This window comes from Mus pahari, chromosome 8 (assembly GCF_900095145.1).
Source record: "Mus pahari chromosome 8, PAHARI_EIJ_v1.1, whole genome shotgun sequence".
NCBI lineage: Eukaryota > Metazoa > Chordata > Mammalia > Rodentia > Muridae > Mus > Mus pahari.
The window spans coordinates 65,732,455-65,751,818 of NC_034597.1; the positions used below are offsets into that span (position 1 = coordinate 65,732,455).

The 19,364-nt window shown below is 43.0% G+C and overlaps 1 protein-coding gene across 1 annotated transcript in view; it reads left to right on the forward strand.

Moving 5' to 3' along the window:
* The first annotated feature begins 4,938 nt into the window (after positions 1-4,938).
* Positions 4,939-19,364, forward strand: part of Cpb2 (carboxypeptidase B2) — a 41,375-nt gene continuing 26,949 nt past the window's right edge. Inside the window, exons 1-2 of the mRNA XM_021203763.1 lie at positions 4,939-5,072; positions 18,359-18,434. Coding sequence (XP_021059422.1) covers positions 5,002-5,072; positions 18,359-18,434 — 147 coding nt within the window. The 5' untranslated portion in view covers positions 4,939-5,001. The remainder of the gene's footprint in view (positions 5,073-18,358; positions 18,435-19,364) is intronic.

Here is a 19,364-nt window from a genome sequence, read left to right on the forward strand (position 1 = left end):
TGCACTGGCCTACGCTCATACTTTTCCACTTACCTCTTTAATATGAATGAGCTGTGTTGTCCACCTGTTTGGCCAGCTGTTTTTAGACGTTACCCAGTTCAGCCCTTACCACAACTCTCTGAGAGACTCACTTGAACACTATAGTATATGTACTCCCCCATACAAAACCCAAAACTGAGTCAGACACGTGATTTTTAACCAATACTTCTTTCTATGTACACATAAATGCATATACGCACAAAATATACAGTATATAGGATATATGCTATCATATATTTCATGGGGAGAGAGAAATAGGCATAGAAAGAGAGAGACAGAAGCTTCCTGTTCAAAATGAGCCCCCAAACCAGGACTCGAACCCTGAAGACACAAATGCTGATGAGAGCGCAATGAAATCCACACAAGGAACAGAGATTCGCTCTGAGTGTGATCGACCCGGCAGAGCAGTGTGACACTGACTTTAAGGAAATATTCTAAGTTCTCATCATGATCCGAAAAAGAGACCGCAGAGAGCCAAACATAGACAAGGCCCTGGAGTTCATTCCCAGCAGGGCAGAAAGATAGGAGCGAGGGAGGCAGGATGAAAGCATGGAGGAAGAGAGGGGGCCTTAAGCAATCTTACTGTAAGTGATTGAGCAATAAAGTCATTTCACATAGTACGTTAAAAATAATGACAAAAGCCCCAAATTGGTAAATATATAAATGCTCTATGAAAGATTTTCAGTTGCTGAGATGATTTCCTAGTGATTATGATATCTGTTTGAATGGGGTAATGAATCAGAAGATAGTATGAGAAATGGAACAATCAAGGACAAAGGTCATGATTGTCTAAATCGAGAAAGGACAGTCACAGTCATAGGACATAAAGGAGTGGCTGACAAACTCCAGTAGCAGTAACAGCTGAAGAAGGAAGGATGGTTACAAAACAAAAACCTAAATTCTCAAATCAAAAGATAATTTAAAAACACACACACACACACACACACACACACACACACACACAACTAAATACACTTCTAGGCCAGAGAAACATGTCTGAGTTGCATCAGGAAGAAAGCCCAGCCAGCGTGCAAGAACGTCACTGATCCTGTCAGCAGATGTCCAGCATGGCAAGAGACGCTGAAGGACAGGAAGCCCTACTACACATGCCGCTACGTGTAGCTACGACATGTTTGGGACCAACAGAGAAAGAAAGTTAAGGTCAGTGGTCTAGACGATTTTATGCCAACCTGACACAAGCTAGAGTCATCTGAGAGAAGGGAACCTCAAATGAAAAAAAAAAAAAAAATGCCGCTGTGAGATCAGGCTGTAGGCAAGCATGTAGTAAGTTTTAAATATATATATATTGACCCTAGATCCCAATATCCCCCCCCACACACACATATCCTCCCCCTCCCCCATACCCTGTCCCTTTCCCCTCTGAGAAGGGAGATTTGTAAATGAATTACATTTTGTTTATCCATTCCTCAGCTGAGGGACATCTAGGTTGTTTCCGATTTCTGGCTATCACAAATAAAGCTGCTATAAACATAGTGGAGCAAGAGTCCTTGTGGGATGGTGGAGCATCTTTTGGGTATATGCCCAGGAGTGGTAGAGCTGGCTCTTGAGGTAGACCTATTTGCAATTTTCTGAAAAACTGCCAAATTGATTTCCAGAGAGGTTGTACAAGTTTGCACTCTCACCAGCAGTGGAGGAGTGTTCTCCTTGCACCACATCCTCGCTAGCATGTGCTGTCCTGAGTTGTTTACCTTAGTCATTCTAATGGGTGCGAGGTGGAATCTCAGAGTCATTTTAATTTGCGTTTCCCTGGTGACTAAGGATGTTGAACAATTCTTTAAGTGGTTCTTAGCCACTTGCGATTCCCTGTTAAGAATTATCTGTTTAACTCTGTACCCCAATTTTTAATTGGGTTATTTGGGTTGTTGGTGTCTAAGTTCTTGAGTTCTGTATATATTTTGGATATTAGCCCCCCTGTCAGATGTAGGGCTGGTGAAGAGCTTTTCCCAATCTGCAAGCTTCTGTTTTGTCCTATTGACTATGTCCTTTGACTTACAGAGTTTTTTCAGTTTCATGAGGTCCCATTTATTAATTGTTGATCTTAGTGCCTAAGCCATTGTTTTCAGTTCAGGAAGTTGTTTCCTATCCCAGCAATTGTGAGTGGTATCACCCCTGAGCTGGTAGTCCTGGGTTCTATACGCAGGCTGAGCAAGCCATGAGGAGCAAGCCAGTAAACAACACCCCTCCATGGCCTCTGCACCAGTCCCTGCCTCCAGGATCTGGCTCAGTTTGAGTTCCTGCTTTGGCTTCCCTCAGTGGACTGTGATTCATATATGTAAGCCAAATAAACCCTTTCCTCCACAGGTCACAATGCTTCCTTATAGCAATACGAACCCTAGCTAATACTGTAAGACACGAAGAACATAAAAGATCATGCCACCCTATAGACTGTTGCTAAAGGAAATGTCCAGTTATGTCAGCAGAAAAAGCTATAAATCAAAATATATTGACTTTCATACTATCTTTAGGGAACACAGAACACAAAATATATAGCACAACATTTATTATACTTGTCCAAAAAAAAAAAATCTTCCCTCTTGTGCTCACAGAAGATAAAAACTCATGCACAAATAGGTATCCGTGTGAGTAGATATGAACACACAGGTCCTCTCACGTAAGCATTAAAATCCAGTACAAATGTATACTCAGAGACTGTGGCAGCATGCACAGGGCCTGCACAGGGCCAAGCGAGATGGGGTCCCCTTGCTCAAAGAAATAATTGGACATGAGCTCCCATACCTAACCAAGATGCTATAGCTGCTTGAAATGCTATAGTTAGCTTTCATTGAAGAATGAAGTTAGCATTCATTGAAGAATGGCATCTCATTGGATATACAAACCACACTTGAGGGCAGGTTCCATGTCCAGCAGTAGGCGAGCAGCTCAAAAGGAGCTCCCCAGTGGGTTTTGTAGCTTTTTTTCCCCTTTGGTCTCATATTGCTTTGTTTGGGTTGTTTTGTTTTGTTTCGCCTTACTTGTTTTTAGCATGTGTATTATGGTTTCTGATTTTGTGTTTTTATGGGTGTGTGTGTGTATGTGTGTGTGTGTGTGTGTGTGTGTGTGATTTGTGCTTTTTCTTTATATTGTTTTATTCTGCTTTGCCTGTTTGTTTTCTAAAGAGAGAAGGGAAGGAGGTGGCAGGACGGGGAAGTGGGGAAGACCTGGGAAGAGATGAGGAAGGGAAAGCCATGACCAGAATATGTTCTATGAAAAACAGGTTTGTTTTCGAAGAAAAAGAAGTTACTTGGGCTAGTTTCCTCCTCCTCCTCCTCCTCCTCCTCCTCCTCATCTTCTCTGTATCTGTTATTTACTTGAAACCCAGATTTATTTGCTCTTGTTTGTATTCATCATTTGAATTTATGTTCCTTTATTTTGGGGATGTGAAAACATAGCATGCCCTACTCAAAAGGTTTATGCAGATCTCTCTCTCTCTCTCTCTCTCTCTCTCTCTCTCTCTCTCTCTCTCTCCACATGCCTGTGGGAGAGCAAACCCTCCGATTTATGATCTATCCTTCCCGTGATTTGCTTTACAGAAACCATTTTCAGGGGAAGTCATCTTAACCCAATGACTTTGCTTTGGTGGCTTTAAATCTCAGGGGAAGTCTGAACCGTCCGTCCTCTCCCCACCCCTCTCAGGTGTCTGTTGTAGAAAAAGTGGATGGACTAATTTGTAAATTTTCCTGCTCGAATCTCAGGAACTTTTAAGTGTACGTAAAAGCCGGAACGTGGGGGAGGCTGTCAGGAGTCTGTCTGCTTACAGAGTGCAGATGCCACCTGAGACTAACCAGAATGTCAGATGGTGCTCAGTGATGGGTGGTGGGCCTTCGTTGAGATGGTGGCTACCTTGATGATGTTCTCTGAACAAACATAACCCAGAGCTGCCTAAACTCTTTACTGCATGTACCAGCCCCATGATGTTGGGCCTATCTTTCCCTATGGTTAAAGAAAGATATTTTTGCTGGGCAAGTGGTGGTGCACACCTTTAATCCCAGCACTTGGGAGGCAGAGGCAGGCAGGTGGGTTTCTGAGTTTGAGGCCAGCCTGGTCTACAGAGTGAGTTCCAGGACAGCCAGGGCTACACAGAAAAACCCTGTCTTGAAAAACCCAAAAAAAAAGAAAAAAAGAAAAAAAGAAAGAAAGGAAGGAAGGAAGGAAAGAAGGAAGGAAGGAAGGAAGGAAGGAAGGAAGGAAGGAAGGAAGGAAGGAAGGAAGGAAGGAAGAGAAAAGAGATATTTTTACTGGAAACTCTAGAGTCTTCTACACAGACCCTGCTGCTCAGCATTTTAAGCCACACTTTGAAGAACCCACCTTATATCTTCACCTAAGTTGAAAGTGTTGACAAGGACAAGGTCAGGGGAAGAAAGCTTTCTTCTTTACTGAGGCCTCCCCATGACATGGACCAGGATCTTTTCAGCAGTCTTCATGACTGTGAGTCTTCCGTGAATCAGACCGTACCCTCTGAGAACATTCCAGGCCTACTCTGAGGGATCAATCATCTCCTAGGTGTGTCTGCCCTGCTATCCACAAGCTACAATGCACTTATAAGAGGCCAAGGTTAGGTATGGACAAGACCCAAAGCAAAATCAGAAATTTACTAAAAGCATGAACCTTTTTGAGTTTGTTTAGTTCAATTGCATGAACTTTATATAGGACATCATGCCAGAACGCCAGGATTAAAATTGTCTAAATTAGACACAATGGCTGAGCTCATCATGATTGTTTGTTTTGGGTTTTTTTTTTTTTTTGAGGGTTTAGATATCAAATGACCTAACTAATTGTACGTGTATGTTTCTTTTAGACTGAGAACGGAAGCTCGGTGAACTGAGCTGCAGAAGCCAGAGGGAGTCTGCTGTTATACTTTAACCAGTGTGCAAAGAAGGCTCTTATGCAATTAGTTATCTGGGACTTTCTCCCCAGGGACTTGCTCAGCGAGTCACTGTTGGGATGAAGCTTTATGGCCTTGGAGTCCTGGTAGCCATCATCATCTGTGAGCAGCATGGCTTCGCCTTTCAGAGGTAACACCAGGGGCCTAGGCGGGCCGGGTCCTTCCTACCTGTGTGCCTCTCACGGAGCAGAAGTAGTGTCCTGGGATGGAGAGCCAAGTGGGTAGAGGCCAGTTTCTTCAGAGACTTGAAGTGGTTTGAGGATACAGGGTATCAGTAGTATTTTTTATTTTCATTTTCTGCTTTCATTTTACCAGTGTGATAAGTATACTCAGAGGCTATGGAGATTGAATAAAATCGGATCTTGACGAATCACCTGTACCTTCACATAACACATGATTTATATTCTTCCTGCCTTAACACATAGATATGTGAACTAAATAAATAAGTTTTATTTTCATCTTGTTCATAGAGTACAGAAGGGGGAAAAGGTAAAGGTATGAAATAGATCTGGGTTGCACACAGTCATTGAGCGTAGACCGTGAGAGGAAGTTGAGTTACAATGGACGGATAGAAGAACTTAGCTATTTCTTCATTAACTTCGTGGAGTGATTTCCTGAGAATCTTTGACTGTAAACTGATTAGGACACAAATGAATACATGTTAGAGCACACAGAATACATGGGATAACAGTTGCAGCATACCTGCTGGGGTATAATTATTAACCAGTCAAGGCTAAGCTTTAAAATGTATATATAACTTTGGAATTGTTATACTTTTTCTTTGTTTTGCTTCTATAATCCTTTTCTAGTTGTATCTGAGATGGGCCCTTGTCTTCCTCTTCCTGAATCACAGGGAGAGACAACAATTGATCCCAGTGTGGGTGGGGAAAAGTCTATGCATTAAAACCATTTCTGAGTTATGAAACCCAAAGAATATTCACTCATTCAGGTAATGATGTACAGCTGAAGCTGTGCTTACGAAAGCTGGATGATTCTGTTGTGTTCAGTGTGGTTGTCAAGTAGCAAGAAGTAAATTCCACTGTGAGAGACTGGTTTTTAATGAGTTCATACAAAGATCAGAACTGCTAGAAGAGTTGGTGACTCATGCATCTATATTTTATTAATAGTTACATAAGTATGATTTTAGGATCTTCGTAGGTTCTAATATTCCCTAACTTGATGGTTGTCTTTTGTTAGAAGGTAGCAGCAACTCTGATAACATCATCTAACCCTAACCCTAACCCTAACCCTAACCCTAACCCTAACCCTAACCCTAACCCTAACCCTAACCCAGTTGCTGTAGAGGCAACATCATTGTCTTCCAGTGGAGGGGGCAGAAATCCATTGTGATTTACAAGTGTGTTTGACTCATGTACTAGGCTGGACACAATATTGCTATTTAAATACCTACCCTATACTTGGGATCTGTCCTCCTCTCCTTTTTCCTCCCCTCCCCTCCCCTCCTCTCCTCACCTGCCCCACCTCTATCAAATGGCTTCTCTATGTTACCCAAGTTGACTCTGAATTTCTCATCTCCTGCCCAAGCCTCTCAAGTAGATGTGCCTGGACTGCAGATGTGCACTACTGAGCTGGCTCCAGGCTACCATGATGATTCTCTACTAAACTACACAGGGTACTCATTGCAACACAAGACACGGAAAGATCTTACAGTATCTTTACAAAATCAGCAGACCTGTGCCTGTTCAGTGGAGCTAAATAATGCAAATGAAAGAGAAGGGCAAAGAGAAATGGTAAGGGCATGAGCGAGAAAACTCTCTCACACGTGATTCCTACTTCCTTTGCTGCGGCAGGCAACACTGAAATCTACAGAGACATAGGCTTGAAGAGTGGGATGAGAAAATGGTTACAGTGTAGCCAACTAATACTACATGGAAAACAGTTAGTGCTTGCGCATACCTGGAGGACCTACATGTGAGTGAGAGGAAAAGGAGGGGCCATGTTGGAGACAGAAGCATCCCCGAGCTCCGAACTCTCACCCTTGCACTAGAAATAATAAGATGAACCCCTTCCCCCAGTGTTTCTGAGTTCTGCAGAAAGCTATTACTGCACTAAGAGAAAAATCTAATTTCATTCAGAATGACAGCCTTTGATAAATTCTTATTTCTGGAGGTTAGAATTTAAACCTTTCTAGAAAGCAGTAACCAGCTGGCATTTGCCCGAAGGTGTTCTTTGTTACTATTTTCTTGCCGGGATCATTTTCCTAATAACAGTTTGTGTTGAAGCAATGTCCTCACGGTTGATTTGTAGGTGCGTGCTGATAACTCTCATCTGTGAAATGCCTTGGAACCACAGCCACAAAACAGCTTGTATAAAGGCATAAATACCATATGACAAAGAGGAAGGCAGCTGAAGCCTACATTTCCATATTTGGTTGATTTTCAGGGCCAGATAAATAAAAAAAAAATACTAGCAAGAATCTTGTAAACAAAGTCATTAATTGTATTGTGCAATGATTATCTAAGTGGAGTCTGTCAGCCCAGGCTATTGGGAAAAGAAAAATGAGAAACATGGACAAAAAGGAAGAGAAAGGTTTGGAGAGGAGGGCATGGAGGGCATCGTAGACCACAGCATATGTGGTTTGTTAATGCCACACTCTGACTAGGTACCCGATTCCAGTCATTCTCTTTCAGTTATTAGTTCTGCCCCCTCCACTCATAACTAATCACTATTTTCACCTCAAGGAACAGACCACCAGTGGCCCGCAAGCACTGCAAAGCATATGACAACATCACAGCCTAGAACTATCTATGTTTCTATCTATCAATCATCTATTCATCTCTCTATTTATCTATCTATTCATCTATCCATCTATCTATTCATCTCTCTATTCATCTCTCTCTCTCTCTCTCTCTCTCTCTCTCTCTCTCTCTCTCCCCATCAATTCATCTATCATTTCCATCAGCTATCTCTATCAGCTGTTAATATACCTATCTACCTATATACTCATGTATGTATAATCTATTTCTTCCTCCTCTGTGCATATGTGTTTTATTCTATTTTTAGTGCAAGTTTTCTTACTAAATATTTCTTGTGCAGATGCTGTAATTATCACTATAGAGATTTGTCTTAGTCACGGTTTATATTCAGTATTCCCTTAGGACCAAGAAGCAAGCTGGAGAGGAAAGGGTTTATTCAGCTTATACTTCCACATTGCTGTTCATCACCAAAGAAGGTCAGGACTGGAAGCCACACACAAAGCAGGAACTTGAAGGCAGGAGCTGATGCAGAGGCCATGGAGGGTGCTGCTTACTGGCTTGCTTCCCCCTGCCTTGTTCAACTTGCTTTCTTATAGAACCCAGGACTACCAGCACAGGGACAGCACCACCCACAGTGGGCTGGATCTTCCCCCCTTGATCACTAATTGAGAAAGTGCCTTATAGCTGGATCTCATGGAGACACTTCCTCAAGGGAAGTTCTTTTCTGTGTGATAACTCCAGCTTGTGTCAAGTTGATACACAAAACCAGCCTTTATAAAATTCAACAAAACACACCTTTATTTTCATCTCTCATTGCCCCTGGGCATTCTACAAATTGGAATTATTTTTCCTCAGGAATGCACGGCAGGTCAGAAGAATCTCATAGCTTTTCAGCCCACTGTGAAATAACTGACAGACCTTAGGCTGTATTAAAATGCAAAGTGTCTCTAATCAGAAGTTAGAATACCATCTCCAGTGAAGCTGTTGTTCAAATTTCTTGGTCTTTCTTGTTAAAAAGAAAAACTTTAGATCTGTTCAATGAATCTGTTGTTTGAAGTGAAGAGAGCAGCCTGCAAATCCGCCAGCTCTGACCAGTGTCCAGAGGACCTCATCCAGTTAGGTACAGAAATAGGATGTCTGGGAACGGAAGAGCACGGTTTATTGACTGCCTGTGTGCTACTTCAGTTGATCTAACCGGGAAGAGCCCACGACTGTCTCAACCTCAGTTGCTATTTGCAGTGCCTGGCTCAACCTCAGCCACTGGAAACACAAAGCCAAAACCGAACAAGAAAATCTCCTATCTTAGACTTTTAGTTGTTGTTGTTGTTGTTGTTGTTCATTTCCCTGTGTAATCAGCCGATTCTTGTTATTGTAGCAGACTTTGAGGCCCCTGTGGCCCTTCTTTATGATTTACCTCACATAGGAATTTCTATCTGGGGCCAAATTCCCCCAGGAGGTTGGCTCTGAGATGAAGACTGATCTACAGGCAGTTTTCTGAAAAGGGATGTCATCCATCTCTGTGGAGGAAGGAGGGAGGAGAGTTTAGGGTGATGGGATGGGGGAGGTGTAGGGCAGGGAAGGGGGAATTGAACTGTGAGACTATCACAACAGACATGATGCTAAGGTCTGCCACCACTACCCCTGCAAGCCCCCTGCCACATTGGTGATTTTTTTTTTTTTTAAATTCTCCCATCCTGGCTGGTGAGAAGGTGCTTCCGAGCCTTTCCCCAGTACACACATTACAGCAGCTATTACCTTCTGGGATCATGTGGGAGCCGTGCCAGCTCTCAGTATGATCATTTGTGAATACACATTTGGACACTGGAACAATCCATATTAGATTTGCGGATCTAGTGCACCCACTTTGATTTGGACTTGTCTAAGGCTCCAGATGCCCAGAGTGGAATACCAACGTGGACCATGCTGACAAGAGCCCTCAGAATGTTTGAGCATCTCCTTTGGCAGTGTTCAGAGTAACTTGAGTCAACTGGCACAGGACTCATACAGAAAGGAGTTGTGATCCCTTTAGATCAGTGGTTCTCAACTTTCCTAATGCTACCACCCTGAAATATAATTCCTCATGTTATGGTGATCCGCCCCCCCCCCAACCATAAACTTACCTTTGTTGCTGCTTCATACCTGTAATTTTTCTGTTATGAATTGCAATGTAAATATCTGACAGGCAGGTTATCTGATATGTGACCCACAAAGGGGTCATGACCCACAGGTTGAGAACCACCTCTTTAGCTATTTCTTACAAGTGCTACGGTGTCTAGATTCTCCTTCAGGCAAGAAAATCTGGGTTTAAGTACTGACTCCAGTCTGGAAACTAGACGATGGTTTATGACTTTGGGCTGTGGTAACTTGTCTTCAGTCCTTCTCAGTGCCCATCGTTGACATACCTGGATTATAAAGATTAAGCAATAATCTTACTGGCTACTCATCTGCCATTGGCCCTCGGAATGTTGTGTTCTCTTCGCCCCGTAGCCCCCTGAAGGTCACGTCTTTCTGGCTACTGCCACAGCTTTGCCTGGCTTCTTGCTGATGATACATAAGCCCTGCCACCTGGAACTGGCAGTAGAGTGTGTGGGGGCGTGGGGGGGATCTCATCATCTCTGTTGCTATCAGGAAGCTCCAGTCTGTGGCAGAATGCCCTACACTGGCTCTGTGACTCGAATCCGCTTCCTTGCCTGGCTTCCAGGGCAATAACAAGGACTGAAGCCTGGCAGTGGCAATGCTGGGTATCACAGGGAAAAGAGTGACCTGTCCCTAAAGGGGGTGTTCTTAGCCATGCTGATGGATTCAACGTTCTAGTTAGGTCTTTGGGGAGGGTTTGGATGCTAGGATGGTTTTTAGACCCTTGGAGGAAACAGTGATTTGCACTAACTAAACTCAAAATATCAGAATGAATGTGGCAGATACTTAAAGTGTGGGTGTTGGGGGGGGTGCTATTCATAGACTGAGACACGTCCAGATATACATACCGTGCAAGGTGGCGCTCTGTTTATTGTAGTGATTAAGGACGAAGAGGAGGCTCCGTAGCACTGGAGTCCAGAGCGCCTTCTTTTGGTTTTAGTACTTGTGGTTGTCATTCTTGTTGTTGTTGCTGCTGTCATTGGTTTGGTTTGGTTTTTCTGAGTAAATAAAATGTTAAGATTTCTTTTTTAATTATTTTTTTTTATGAAGGAAAAAATTAGAGAGAAAACGCTGAAACTGTGTCACCCGGAGACAAAGCTCTTCGGCATGCCGGTGGCCATTTTTTCTGTATTTCCTGCATTTTCTGCCGCTCCTGCCCCTGCCCCTGCCCCTGCCCCTGCCCCTGCCCCTGCCCCTGCCCCTGCCCCTGCCCCNGCCCCTGCCCCTGCCCCTGCCCCTGCCCCTGCCCCTGCCCCTGGTGCTAGGATCAAAGGCCTGAGCTACCACTCCCAGCTGACCTTTTTTAAAACAAAAACAAACAAACAAAAACCAATTGTAATTAGCTGGGCATGGTGGTGCATGCCTTCAATCCCGACATTCAGGAGGCAGAAGCAGGCAGAGCTCTGTGAGTCTGTGGCCAGCCTGGTCTATAGAGTGGGTTTGGTACCTGTGATCAAAAACACCTCATATTTTGCCCTCTCTCCTTCCCAAACAGCCATGGGAGCTGGGGTTCACAATATGTTGTTCTTTGTTTATTCGTAACTTTCTCCTGCTTTTAATACATAGTAGTTTTCTTTTTCTTCTAAATTAGTTTTTCAAAACTAGGACCATATTTCAGTTTGAGTCATCTTGTTTCACTGCTTTATAATATATCACGGAAATCATCCCTCAAGTTAGCTGTTATAAATCAAACTCGTTCTTTATAACTGGAAAACGCCCTAGGATGGCTGCACGCGTGTTTCCAGTTATTGACACTTTGAAGAATGATTCAGTACATAGCCTTGAACATATGCCCCGAGGCAGTGGTTGAATGGATTATGCTAAACCTGTACCAGGGATCCACATCAAATTTCCCAGGCTGATGTTCTATGAACCACTGTTTGCTCTTCTCAATGGTGTCCAGAATCCAGAGTCATTTTATCAAAGTCCTCCAAACAGAAGCATCCTCTGCTCCATTGCTAATCATGGTCATCTCCTTACTCCTAGTTACTTAGGAAGGGAAGCCCAAATGTATAAGTATGCTTTCAAAATCTTCTCCATGGAAGGACTGCCTAAGATTTTTACATGTGACCCTGAGTATATAGGTATATAAAACCGATATACAAAGGAAGCATCTACCAAAAATAAGTCCTAAAGAAATTGGTATTAAACCAATTCTTCAGTATCCATAGAACCTTATTGTTTAATAAAGATGAAGACAAAGTTGCAAGCTAATGAGACGAGCCTGTTTATTTACCTTCAACACAAAGGAGTAAACGCTGTAGAAGCATCTGGTACTACAGGATGAAGAGTGTTTACAACTTTCTCGGTGTTAATCAATATTCTCATTTTTATGCAATCAATGCTAGGAAGTCTGCCTTGCATAAATACTCCACACACGGTGGGAGAAGTATGATAGAAACATTGTAGGAATTGTTGGAAATTCTGCCCTAACCCCAGGCCAAAATTCATTTAATTGCTCTTTGTGAAATGCAAGTCAGTGACTCAAACAGCAAGTTTTAAAATCCAATAGTCTAACACGATACAATCCAAGGTGACGCTGACCTGTGGATGCCGAGGGGAAGCAGTAAAGAAGTGTTAACTCCTTGATTTCAGTAATGAAACCACCATGTGTTTGTAGCAGCAGAAAGCCTTCATGCACCATTATTCAGGACAGTGGAACAGTGTGGAGTCTGAGTTGAGGTGTTTCGGGATCCACTGGAATTCCATGGTCTGCTGGCACAGAATACACATGCTGCATGTTCAGAGTCACAGCTGCACTGGCCTTATGCATGTCATGCCATACAGGAGAATGCTTCCACAAATGCCTTGGATTCATCTGGTGTTTGGTTTTAAATTAATTTTTTTTTTTTGGTCTTCATGAATTCCAAAACATTTTACTGTTGCCAAGGTTTTAGGAGCTCCACACTCAGCTACGTGGCCTCAGACTCAACTATGATTTAGAGAGGTGGAGGAGATACAGATAAACTTCTTTCTGTCTAGTTATGATCTTTCACCTTCTCTGAACACCCATGTACTAGAAGGAGCAGGTTGCCATTTCCCAGCAAAGCCCTGTGACCCTCAGCCAGTCTAACTTAGTCAATAAACACTGTGTCTTAGTTAGGGTTATCATTGCTGTGATGAAACACCGTGACCCAAAGTAACCTGAGGAGGAAAGGGGTTGTTTGGCTTACATCTACTGAGTCACCCTCCACTAAAGGAAGCCAAGGCAGGCACTACAGCAGGACAGGAACCTGGAGGCAGGAGCTGATACAGAAGCCATGGAGGGGTGCTGCTCACTAGCTCGCTCTTCCTGTCTTGCTCAGCCTGCTTTCTTATAGAACTCATGCCCGCCAGCCCAGGGATGGCACCACCCACAATGAGCTGGGTCCTCCCACACCAATCACTAACTAAGAAAATGCCCTACGTGCTTGCCTACAGCCTATCTTATGGAGATATTTTTCTCGGTTGAGGGTTCCCTCCTTTCAAATGACTATAGCTTGTGTCAAGTTGGCATAAAACTAGCCAGCATGTCTCCTACGGAGCCTGTGCTAACGTATAATGCCTATGTACCCTCCTGAAAGATACTATAACCTCTTATGGACTTACATAGTTCTGTGTATACTTCTTTAATAAAATCTTCTATTCCATGTATTTTTAGAAGATTTGAGAATAAGTGGTTAAGAGGGTGAGAACGCTTGCTGCTTTTGCATAAGAATTGGAGTTTGGTTCTCAGAACCCATAAGGGAGCAAGCCACAGATGCCTCCAACTCCGGGGGATCCAGGGCTCTCTTCTAGCTTCTGGTATACTGTATACATGTATACAGTACGCACGCACACGTGCACACTGAGAGACAGAGACAAAGACAGAGAGACAGAGACGGGCTGGCAGACAGAGATAGGGAGACAGGTATAAAAAAAAAAGTAAATCTTAAAAAATAAGTAGTTTTAGAGTGACAGGAAATTTGCAGAGGAGACACATGGAGTTCTTGCTTGGCCCTCGTGCATGCTTCCTAAACCCATCATCTTACATTATCACTCCATATTCGTCAAAACTGTGAAGCCAGATCTGGATGGCCACTGCTTTCTTCTTCTCTTTATAGAATTATCTCCTACAGAAAAATTGGACGGCAAGCTGCAGAAATGAATCTGCTAAGAAGCCCTCCCTCTCTGAGTAAATGGTTTACAAACAGAAAGTAAATTGAGACTGAATCACACTAATGTATTGCCCAGACGGTACCAGCATCACTAGGAATTCTCCACACTGTAGCAAATGTTACACCACAGAAAGGAATACACAAAGCAAAAGAACGTGCTAAGAAAACTGATATCCCACAATCCAATTCATCTGTATACCCTGGCAACAAAGGTGTCTAGGATATGGAATATTCAATCACCACTTACAAAAGAAAAGAGAGCATTGTTAGAACAAGTATAATCTTAAAATATGCAATATATTAATGGATAAAACTTTTAAAAAAAGACATCAAAGTAGGCCAAACAGATGAATCTTCTGTATTTGTTGATGAGAAGACTCAGAATCATGAGTATGTCCATCCCCCCAAAAAAATTATGAACCTATAAATTCAATAAACTCACCATGGAAACCTGAAGGTTTTATGAATCATGACAGGTATTGATTTTTAAATTTTTATGCTAAAGATCAGATCTCCCCAAGAGGCTTTTTGAGAGGCACAGGGTGAGGGTGGGGGTGGGGTGGGGTTGGATAGGATCTCATTCTGTAAGATACTGAGAATTAGTTTGGAGGTCGAAGAAGTTAGTTCAGCTAGTAACCTGATCCTCAGAACCCATGGGAAAAAAACCCAAATCTGGTGGTTTGTGCTTTTACCCTCATCACTGGGGAGAAAAAGCAGGCAAAGAACAACTACCCCATTAAAACACAACAGCCCGGAAAGCCATACTATATTATAGGTGAGGAGCATCATAGATTATGCTGCAACACTAATACACTCTAAAAGAGCCTTGCCTGATGCAATAAAGCCTTAATTAGTAGTTCATTTGTGCTGCTATAAACAACAACAGGATACATTCGACTGTGCGTTTATAAGCAACAGAAACTTTTCCCTGTGCTAGAAGCTAGAAATCCAAGGACAATGACTAGCAGATTTCCCTTGGAGACGTGCACTATGCAGATAGGGTGGGAGGGAATGGGTGAAGTCAGTCCCAGGCTTCTTTTACAGGGACATTCATCCTAATCTTATTCCAAAGGGCTTTCCAAATCCCTCCCATCTTTATATCACTTTGGGGATTGGGATTTCAACATATTTCAATACATTCGAGAGGGACACAAGCCACCATCACAATGTTTTCCTGTCAATAGAAAACACGAGCCCTCCCTGCTATTCCACTCTGGAAGTCTAAACTGTTTCCATTACACAACTCGCTGTCTTGAAGTTCTTTGCTCTAGCATGCTTTCAGCCATGCACATTCCCACTGGCTGAAAGTCAGGCCTCAGCATAGCCATGTGCAAGGCCAGGGGATGCAACTTTTCTGCAGCTTGGGAAAAAGACATGGTTTGATGCACATTTTCTCTGTCGGTTAGTGTGAAACCTTAACCCACGTCAAGAGTGACGTATATACCTTTGGAAGGTATTGGAGATTCTTAAATGATGATATGATGTTTAAAGGGGAAAGGAAGAGAGATAGAGACACAGAGAAACATAGAGACAAAGAGATAGAGACAGAGTGACAGAGAGACAGAGACAGACAGAGAGACATACAATTCCTTTGCTATACTTCCTACCAATAAAAGATGGGATAGGAAAGACAAGTACATTGGGGGACTGAAGAGGTGGCTTAAGGGCACTGACTGCTCTTCCAGAGAACCTGGATTTGATTCCCAGCACCCATGTGGCAGCTCACAACTGTCTGTAACTCCAGTACTTGGGCTCTGACACCTTCTTCTGGCCTCCATGGTCACTGCACACACATGCATAAACTAATTTTAAAGAGAAAGACAAAAGACATAAATGTCACTATTATTGTGTTTCAAAGCTTGGTAAGACCTCTTACCTGTCAATCTGTAAGAAAATGATGCATAAAAATATATCTTAAAAAGAAGCCAGGGATATAGCTCCGTAGCAAAGCACTCCCCTGGCAGGCACAAGTGCCTGGATTCAAATCCAACCCTGGAAATAACAAAAGGAAATTAAAGGGGGAGGGAAGGGAGACAAATTTGAGACTGGTAGAAAACTTTTGCAGTATGAGTAGCTGATAAAGATTAGTGCCCAAAAAAGAAATAAGCAACCTGGTCAATTATCACAAAAACATGGAGGAATGAGTAGGAAAAAAACACAAACAAATGAGCTGGATCAAAACAACACATCAGTCCAAACTGGAATGCCAAGTAGTTAGGACATAAAAGTGTGCATAATTGGTTGAAGCCAAAACCTTAAAAATTAAGTGAGTCAGAAAATGAAAATATAATAGCTGTGTGCTATGTTGATTGTAGAAGTTAGAGGGCAGATGTCATCAAGCGTTGGCAGAAGGGGGTCAGAGGAAATCTTCCCCACAGGAAATACAAGTGAATGAAAAAAGCGATGGACTAATTTGACATTATGTTGTGAGATGAACATGATGCACACCTCAGGACTCAGCAAGTCCACTGGCCAGGAAATGCTTGTAACGTGAGCTGTGGCAACAAGCTTGAACACGCAGCTATAAGTGAGGAAGCATTGTTCACACGAGTTCTTACAATATGCTCTTTTAAAATTTAACAAAATCTGTGGTCCATGCAAGGCAGGCACTCTACCACCAAGCTATGTCTCTTATTTTCTTTTTATAAGATTAAAATAAAAATTAAATAAATCCAGACAGTTCCTGGCGGATCTTCACAGACAATAACCCGAAGCTGTGTATAAGAAAGACCACAGTAAAGTAAAGCAAAAGATAATGAGAAGCAAGAGTGGGAAGGGAAGGTACTGGATGTCTTTGGGAGCGTGGGGATGTGAGAGAGGAAGAAAGAGCACACGAGGACCTCCAAGGATGGCGGTCGAGCTCTCTCTGAGTCTTTCTCCTCCTGTGATGATGAGGGTGGAGTTGTGGTGATGCTTGATGCAGGATCTCACTATGTAGCTCAGGCTGTCCAGGAATTTGCTCTGTAGCCCAGGCTGGTCTGGGAATCATTTTCCTTCAGCCTTGAGAGTGCTTGGCTACACCATCATACCTGACCTGGAATTGGATTTCTTAAGAGGGGCAATGGGTTCATAGATGTTCTTTTTATAATTTAATAAACTGTAAACTAGTGTTAACACAATGTCCTGTTATACCTCAAGTGCTTGCTATTATGTTGCTATTAGTGGACATGGCAATTCTGCGTATTTGTGGGATGCAGTGATATATCAGGATACACATGCGCAGTGTCTAATTGGATCAGGGTAGTAAGTATCTCCCTTTTTCAAAGGTTTATATTTTATTTGCGAAAGCATTCATATTCTCTCTTCTAGCTGTGTGAATATATAGCACAGTCTTTCTCGTTTATCATAGTTGCCCCGTGTGGTAGAACATATTCATCTAACACTAATTTGCATCCGCGGATTGACACATCCCCCATCTCCTCCTATACTTCCCAGCTTCTTTGGTAACGACTTCTCTGCTCCCTCTCTTCTTGAGATCTCCTCTAGAGTCCACCTGTGGGTAAGATCACATAGTGTTAGCCTCTCTATGCCTGGCTTATTTTACTTGACATAACCTCTCTGTTCACATACATGACAAGATACCATTGTTTGACATTTTTTTCTCTTAGATTTTCCTGTTTTTTTAATGTGTGCATGAGTGTTATGCCTGCCCTGTATGTATGTGTACTATGTAAGTGCCTGGGGCCTACAGATGTCAGAAGAAGGTGTCAGATCTCCCAGAACTATAGTTGCAAATGGTTTTGACCTGCCATGTGAGTACTGGGAATTGAACCTGGGTCCTCAGCAAGGGTAACAAATACTCTTAACCACTGAGCCATCCTTCCAGGCCCAGGGATCTCATTTGTTTTAATAGTGGGGCATTATTCCTGTGTGTGCGTGTGTGAGTGTGAGTGTGTGTGTGTGTGTGTGTGTGTGTGTGTGTGTGTGTGTGTGTGATTTATCACACTTTCTTTATCAACTTATCCACTGATGGACACTCAGAATGACTCCACAGCAGCAAGGGATATTGCAACAAACGTGAGCGTACAGATGTCTCTCTGATGTACTAATTGTACTTCCTCATCCCAGCAGCATTGTCAGAGCACATCTGAGCTCTACTAACTCACATCCCAGTGACAGTGAACTAGAGTTCTGCGTTCTCTGTGTGAAAAATAAAAGCAAACTCGTTATTCGTCGTCTTTTTGTCGGATACAAGACCTTGTGCACCTGCACGCACAGAAGGGAGAGGAAAGAGATCGGTGCTCTGCCTGAGAGCTCTAGTTCTCTGATTGGTTAGGAGTACAACTATGAGAAAGAGCTCTAGTTCTCTGATTGGTTAGGAGTACAACTATGAGAAAGAGCCCTAATACACTTTAAGTTTTGTTTCCTCCAATAGGTGTGCATTCGTGTCATGTTGTTATTTAACTGAACCCTGTTTCCCTCCTCAGTGGCCAGGTTTTATCTGCTCTTCCGAGAACCTCCAGGCAAGTTCAACTACTTCAGAATCTTACTACAACTTATGAGGTAATTCCCCTAACTTACATTTACATTAGCACTTTTCCCCTGTGAGCATTATGAACTGTGTTTCCCCTCCAGTCTGTCTATGGGTATCTGGCTATAATCACATGGTCTTTGGTTTCCAAAATCTAACCTTTACCTTTATTTGAGATATCATGGTATTACTTTGAAACTGTACGCATGTCAGCGCAAAGCTGTTATAGTAGAAGATTGATGATGTTTTACTTGGAGAATAGTGGTTCTTAGCCAAGGGCACATAAGCTATAAGGAAACTTACAAAATATCTGTGGCTGGGTCCAACCTCTCCAGAAGTCCAAGCTGGGGAAGATTGGCAGGCAGCAGAGAGTAAATGAGCCTGTGTTTGTTAGTGTGCTTTGGGGACTAGAGATCCAATACAGGTGCAAGCAGTAATGGGGTGCTTGCTAATGATAAAGAGAAGGGAGGAAGCTGGAGACGGTGGTGGTGCCTTCACTGCCCAGGGCAGAAGATGACCCAGTAGAATGGAGGGCCGTGATGATAGTCCTCAGACTGCAGAGAATTGCCCAGGTCAGGCATTGGAAGCTTTGCTTTAACAAAATGGTTACCGGAATCCCACCACTGGGAGGAATGACCCTACAAGCAGTGTGAGGTGGCATGAGGGGCGGCCCTGGGCAGGAAGGCCTCAGCCTGGACTGTATATCACATGGGTGGCCACTAGGAGTCACCTGTGCCTCTGACAGGCACAGGGCGGAGAAGAGCATGTCCGTGACCCTCTCATACGATAAAAATGAAGTATGTCTAGAGAAAGGGACAAAAATCTCGATTTTTAACCACTTCGTCTATTTTTTATTTTCATTGTTTAATTAGCTTACAAAACAAACCTGGGTTAATTTTGACATTCTCTCTCTCTCTCTCTCTCTCTCTCTCTCTCTCTCTCTCTCTCTCTCTCTCTCTCAC